This window comes from Sinocyclocheilus rhinocerous, unplaced genomic scaffold, assembly GCF_001515625.1.
Source record: "Sinocyclocheilus rhinocerous isolate Xijiao unplaced genomic scaffold, SAMN03320098_v1.1 scaffold1767, whole genome shotgun sequence".
NCBI lineage: Eukaryota > Metazoa > Chordata > Actinopteri > Cypriniformes > Cyprinidae > Sinocyclocheilus > Sinocyclocheilus rhinocerous.
The window spans coordinates 24,381-30,467 of record NW_015646318.1 but is presented as its reverse complement, the minus strand read 5'-3'; the positions used below and the strand labels follow the sequence as shown (position 1 = coordinate 30,467).

Here is a 6,087-nt window from a genome sequence, read left to right as displayed (position 1 = left end):
CAAACCAGCAGCACTGCAAACAGGAAGCAGGAATAACACTGTCCAACAGCGACACCCGCCTATAACACTCGTTGCCTTTTCTAGACCAGGTCTCGTCCCATTCGTCGGTATTTGTGATATCATAAATCCTGGAAAATATGCGTTGTAGTCCAAACGAGTCGTTCGTTGTAGTTTTTGAAAAGTGATTTCTGTTAAATAAAATATCTCCTTTTGAAATGGACTTTGAGCTTTGTAACTTTGCAGATCTTTTTTATGCTCAAACAGCAACATTACAGACTAACTAAAGTTGAAAAAGTGAAAAAGCATAATAGCACCCCTTTAAAACGTGAGACGCAGGGCAGGGGAACGAAAAAAAACGCAAGGTCTAAAGATTCTTAAAATTTTTTTTTACTTCCTTTACTTGAGTGCCGCGTTTTGCGCGAGACGCAAAAGACGCGACATATTTGATCGAGACGTGAGCGCGAAGGAGCAACATGGCCGTCTATACAAAAAACAATGGAAAAGTAGCAAAAAAATAAATAAAAAAACCACACACAATGGAAAAGTAGCGCAACAGAACGGGAAAATGCGCTCTGCGAGACTGAAACGTCTTATACGACTGATTTAAAAATAACATTTGGTTTATTTATGCTCTTAACACCTGTTTTAATTTGCACATCCTGTTTTTATTAAACAACAATCGGACGCCAGTTTCGGTATTGTAGCGTGGTGTGATTCTCATTGCAACCGCTTGGGTCGCTATCACAGGCACTTATGGTTCCATGAAGAACATTTGGTGTAAAAAGTTTCTTTAGATTATTAAAATGTTCTAAACACTAAGAAAAAAAAAGGTTCTTTGAAGAACTGTTTACTAAAAGTTTTTTTGGGAAACCAAAATGGTTCTTTTATGGCAATGCTGTAAACCCACATTATTTTCAAGCGTGTACCCGGATGAATCTTGCAAGAACATGTCCAGGATCCAGTTTTCTTGGGATAAAAGCATTTGCCAAATGCATAAATCTAAATATGACCCATTTCTGAGGTTGTGTGAGATTCACCCACATTTTATCTCATGCACAACATCTTTCACATGTCAGTCTTTTAGTTGAGAACTTAAAAAAAGGAAATGGAAAAACAACCAAAATGCTATACTGTAGGTTCACTTTTTCAAGACAACAATAAAGACGTCTGTTTTATACACTCGGATTTCTTCCTCTTCATCAAGTGCAACTATCTTTTACTACTGCAAATCATCATGGACTTGCTTTTCTTCAGAGTCAGACAGTTTGCATTGCTTGTCAGACTTGCACCCATCAGGTTTCTTTTCGTTTATGACCTGGCAGGAGCAGGGCAGACAGTCTTGGCGTACAGAAGTGAAGCCTTGGCGCCTTGACTTCTGCGAGCTGCTTCGACGTCGAAAAGACGGATAAACACCACTATGGCTGAATGAACCTAAAGTCCTTCGATCTGACACTCTACGGATGGCCGTGCGGAAAGTCTCTCCTGCAAAGTAGTACAACAAGGGGTTGAAGCAACTGTTGGACGCCGCCATGCACAACGAGATGACCAGAATTTTCACGAGCAACTCAATGACTGGGCAGCTTTCATTTAAAACCTTGGCATAAAGATGGACTGTGCGAGCGACGTGATATGGTAGGAAACACAGCAGGAATGTGCTCAGGACAACGGCGATCAAATACACCGAGCGTCGGCGGGTGTTTCCTCTTCGATTACCAATTTTTCGTCCTTTGATGAGTTTGCAGATGATGCATCCGTAGCAGACGAGAATTGTAATGAACGGAATGACGAATCCAAACGAAACCCCCACGTAGTTCAAGCTATATATGCGATTCCATGACTTATTGTTCCCTGGTTCAAAGCAACGCATCTTGTTATGCCGCTCTGTAGTACCTGTCATGAGGAATGGCATTGACGAGCAGGCCACAAAAACCCAGATCGCAAAGCATGATAGTCTGGCTCTCCACACCGTAACCAGGGACTTGTTGCGAATGGGGTGAACTACGGCGATGTACCGTAGTACGCTAAGACCTGTAAGAAACAATACACTTGTGTACAGGTTGACGTAAAAGGAAAATACACACCAGCGGCAAAACCAGTCAGGAAAATCCCACCGACCGCCCCTAAAATAGTAGACCAGACGGAATGGCAACGTCAAGGAGAAGCCAACATCTGAAATAGCCAAGTTAGTCATAAATACAGTGTTGGCCGTCTTCTTTGGAGTGAGACGCAGGAACACAAACAAAGCCACAGAGTTGCTGATAAATCCAATAGGGAATACGACACTGTACGTGACTTTGTACGCCAAATATTTGAAATCTTCACTTTCCTCACAAGTCTGATTCATGTCAGGTTCTTGGGTGACGTTGAGCCAAGATGGAGTTACCGATGTGAACACAGGAGCTGGAGGCAAAAAGAATAACAATTAGAAATTAAACGATTGTGTTGCGATCAGAAAAAGCGCAGTCATGCAAAATAGAACGAATATCAGCTACAACAAGATGTCATGCTCTAGGGTTGATGGTTTTAATAATTCATAAAACACAATAGTAAAAAATAAATTTGAAAGTTCAAATCTCCTTCAGCAAACGTTATTGAGCCAAGAGATCAATCTGTACTGGTCAAGCATCTTTTGGCTATGCAAATGTGCAGGTCACCCAACTTGAACTGTTGTTTGCAGCATATTTGACTAAAAACTCTTTGCATGTGCTTGCATTTTTGCTCCCAATGCATGCGAGTCTAGTGTGGCCGACTGGCCGCACCACAAAAGACTGAGCATGCTGATAAAGCGATGAAGAAATGATATTAAAAAGTGATAAGTATTACAGTTCAGCCCTTGCTCAACAATAGCTTACTAAACCAGGAAAAAGACGTGTTTTATTTAAAACAGGGGTTTAAAAACTCCCCTTGGTTTTCAGGTTAAAAATTGACATTGCCATAGAGGCTTAATACACAGACAGCAGGGTAGCATAAGCATAATATGCTTTACTTCATCTAAAACGTTTTTATACACTATTTTTAAAGCAGTTTTATATTTAATAGAGTTTATATTAATTTTGTATGTAACAATTTAGTATTTGAATATAAAAAAATCCATTTGCTGTATAAGTGAACTGCAAAAAGGGGGTTAAAATTATTATGATTATTATTATTATTTTAAAAAGGGAAAAAGGAAATGCAATACTTTATATTTGTGTGTCTATATAAGGCTCATGTTCATGATTTTTTTTTAACTACCCAAATATCGTTATTTTATCAAGAAGTCTGTTGTTTCCAGTAGTCCCATCCATAGTTCATATGCAAAACATATGCAAAAGAATATTCAGAGAGTGAAATGAAAACAGTTGCACACTAACAATATTCAAATGACGGTTGTAAATATACACCTGAAAAACAAAACATGGGCTGTTGTTCTGCATAAAGAAAGGCATTGTTAATTATTAATGTGACTAATAAACCAATTTTCTGTAAGTAACTTAACTGGTCTGGTTATGCTATTGAAAACACAATTGTACTGGATATTTACACTAAAGCTGCTCTTCCCTGGAATCACTAACGGAACAACTCTAACAAGTTTTCCAACTAGTCTTACACTAAAAGCACCTAAAGGTATCAGCATATTTTTCAAAACTTACCATGATAACTCTTTACACAAAAGTACTCTGGAGATACTATGGTACAGAAATGGTAAAATAGTTGATACTTTAATTTATCCCATGGTACTGAAATAGTAGTATTTAAGGTTCTTCTAAGAATAGCCTACTCTGGTACTAGTGCAAATCCAAAATAATAAGTTTTTGGTTACCACATTTACTTGAGCATATTGGATGTCGAGGACGTAGGCTACCACTGTACAAAAAGGTAAAAATAAATATCACTGAACGAACCCTGCAAATATTGTTAATTTCAGAACTATTAAATCACACCCTCACTGTACTTTTGTATTTTTAAAATTAATATAAAAATATGAAGCTCAGTATGACTCATAATGAGACTCTAGCTGGAGTTTTACTCACCAGTCATTCTCTCTTGACCATCATCCTCCTCATCATCAGCGGACTGATGAATCCGGGTGCGATAAAATTACTGTAGCCTATGAGAGCGTTATTTAACAAAATGTCAAAATGTTCCTCTCTCGGCAGTTTCAAGTGTCTGCTTCCTTTATCGTGGTCTTGAAGAGCGCTGCCTCTTCTGTAGCTTACTTGGGTGTCCCATCTTTGGTTCCAGCACGCAACAGCACGAAGTGCACCGGACTCTCCGATAGTAAAGAAAGTTACGTCCGAATCTTTTATAGAATCGCTTGCGTTCAATGATTCACACGAACCGATTCGCACAACGTTTTTTCGACTGCAGAGATGTGATAACTACACCGCATTTAAAAAAAAAAGAGATGTAACCTCATCGGTAAACAGCATATTTTCGCTAAAATAAAAATTTAGCGTAAACTTTTAGACTACTTCTGGGGTATTTTTTGAATAATGATTCAAAAGAATAAGCGAAATGTTTTATGGGGCACATATATTGAACGAAACGAATCGATTCAACTTCCCAAAGAATTCAAGAGAAACCACACCTTCAGGAGTTTTTTTTTCTTTTTCTTTTTTTTTTCTGTTGGTAGTTTCTCTGATGCAGGTGTGATAGCTTTATATGCGTAATTCATTATGAAATGTAATTGCGTAATTCTCTTAACTCAGTACCAAGCATGATATTTCCGTAATACATGTTCAATAATAGTATTAATATGATTTTTTTTTTTATTGTCATAAACTTATAAAACAAGAAAAACACATATATGTATTAATAATAGATTAAAATATAAATGAAAAATATATTTTATTAATAAAATCATCATTATACATACTTTAAGGTTTTCATTTAGTCAAACTGTTTGTTATTCTCTAACCAAATGTCACAGCTGGACATTGATTAGAGGAAGAGCGGTCGACGAAAACGGCTAAAAAGAAACTACATTTCCCATCATGCAACAGCAACAACACGCCATCTCACCAAAAGGCATTCTGGGAAGGAGAAGCTCGTAGACCATTTTAGCTGCAGATGACATCGAATGACCTGACGAAGAGTGTGATCTTTCGTCGAGAAGGGATCTACTAGCAGTCGTTAGATTTCTCAGTATATATGAGAAATATTTATTTTCAACGCTTCGTTGAAATATATTTGGTAAGTTTTCGTTGTTTGGTGCGTGTTTTGCGCCTTTTTCAACGACAACCCGACGACACGGTCTCCATTTTGAAGTGTCTTCCGGTAGCTTACCACACTTCTCACATAACGAAAATGGAGACCACACGAACAAAACATATTATGATACTACTACCATACAGTTTTTTAGACATGTACCATGGCATATATCTTGTTTGGGCATGTACCATGGTATTCTGGTAAGTAACGTTACATTGAATTACCAAGTAAATACCGCGCCATTGGAATGCATTCAGTCTTGTCCCGTTATATCCTCCTGACTACCAGGAAAAAACCGTTTTGTGAATTTAGTATTTTGTCATGTCATTACATTTAGTGCATAAGAAAAAATTTGAAATTTTTTTTTTGTGAAAAATTATATTTTATTCATATGTTTTGCCATATCCTCTGTAGAAGACATCGGGACTTTAAAAAGTCCTCTTTTTTAAGAAATAAAAAGACATGAAAAGGCAAAAACAGTGGGATTTTTGTTTTAATCACAAATCAATTTTAATTTTTTTATACCAAACTTTATATAAAGACGATTCTCAACTATGTTATGAAAGATATTTTTAAAAACCATTTTTCTTTATGCAAAATGTGTGTAAAATGGCCATAAACAAGTTTTTCCATTATATACAATGTATCTATAAACTGTATCTAATTTGCATATTAATGTGTTTTTGGGGCAACAATAGAATGAACAAATAAGTGCAATAATGGGAGTAATAATTAGCAAGATTTTCATAATAATATCTTATATTTAATAGGAATATTGATATATAATTTTTTCTCTTCATTTGTTGTCTCCCAAAATGTGTAATAAACATCCTTTAAGTCCTGGTGTCCTCTACAGTGGACATGTATGAAATCGATGTCCTGTTTCATAACAGA

The 6,087-nt window shown here is 36.7% G+C and overlaps 2 protein-coding genes across 2 annotated transcripts in view; one reads left to right on the top strand and one right to left on the bottom strand.

Moving 5' to 3' along the window:
- Nucleotides 1-1,219: 1,219 nt before the first annotated feature.
- LOC107707258 (cysteinyl leukotriene receptor 2-like) lies at nt 1,220-5,041 on the bottom strand. The gene is made up of 3 exons (XM_016511246.1): nt 5,005-5,041; nt 2,116-2,400; nt 1,220-2,028 (listed from the first exon to the last, which is right to left on the bottom strand). Exons 1-3 carry the CDS (start codon nt 5,039-5,041, stop codon nt 1,220-1,222), a joined length of 1,131 nt encoding a protein of 376 aa, XP_016366732.1.
- LOC107707263 (RNA-binding protein 5-like) overlaps nt 5,001-6,087 on the top strand; it is a 15,986-nt gene continuing 14,899 nt past the window's right edge. Inside the window, exon 1 of the mRNA XM_016511252.1 lies at nt 5,001-5,175. The gene's annotated coding sequence lies outside the window, so the exon portion shown is untranslated. The remainder of the gene's footprint in view (nt 5,176-6,087) is intronic.

Bases quoted from the DNA above. Each gene is read 5' to 3' on its own strand.
- LOC107707258 (XM_016511246.1), bottom strand. From the start codon at position 5,041: ATGGTCTACGAGCTTCTCCTTCCCAGAATGCCTTTTG. The intron at 2,401-5,004 runs GTGAGATGGCGT...TTTTGCCTCCAG, and splicing joins CCTTCCCAGAATGCCTTTTG to CTCCTGTGTTCACATCGGTA. The intron at 2,029-2,115 runs GTCGGTGGGATT...TGTTTCTTACAG, and splicing joins GGTCTACTATTTTAGGGGCG to GTCTTAGCGTACTACGGTAC.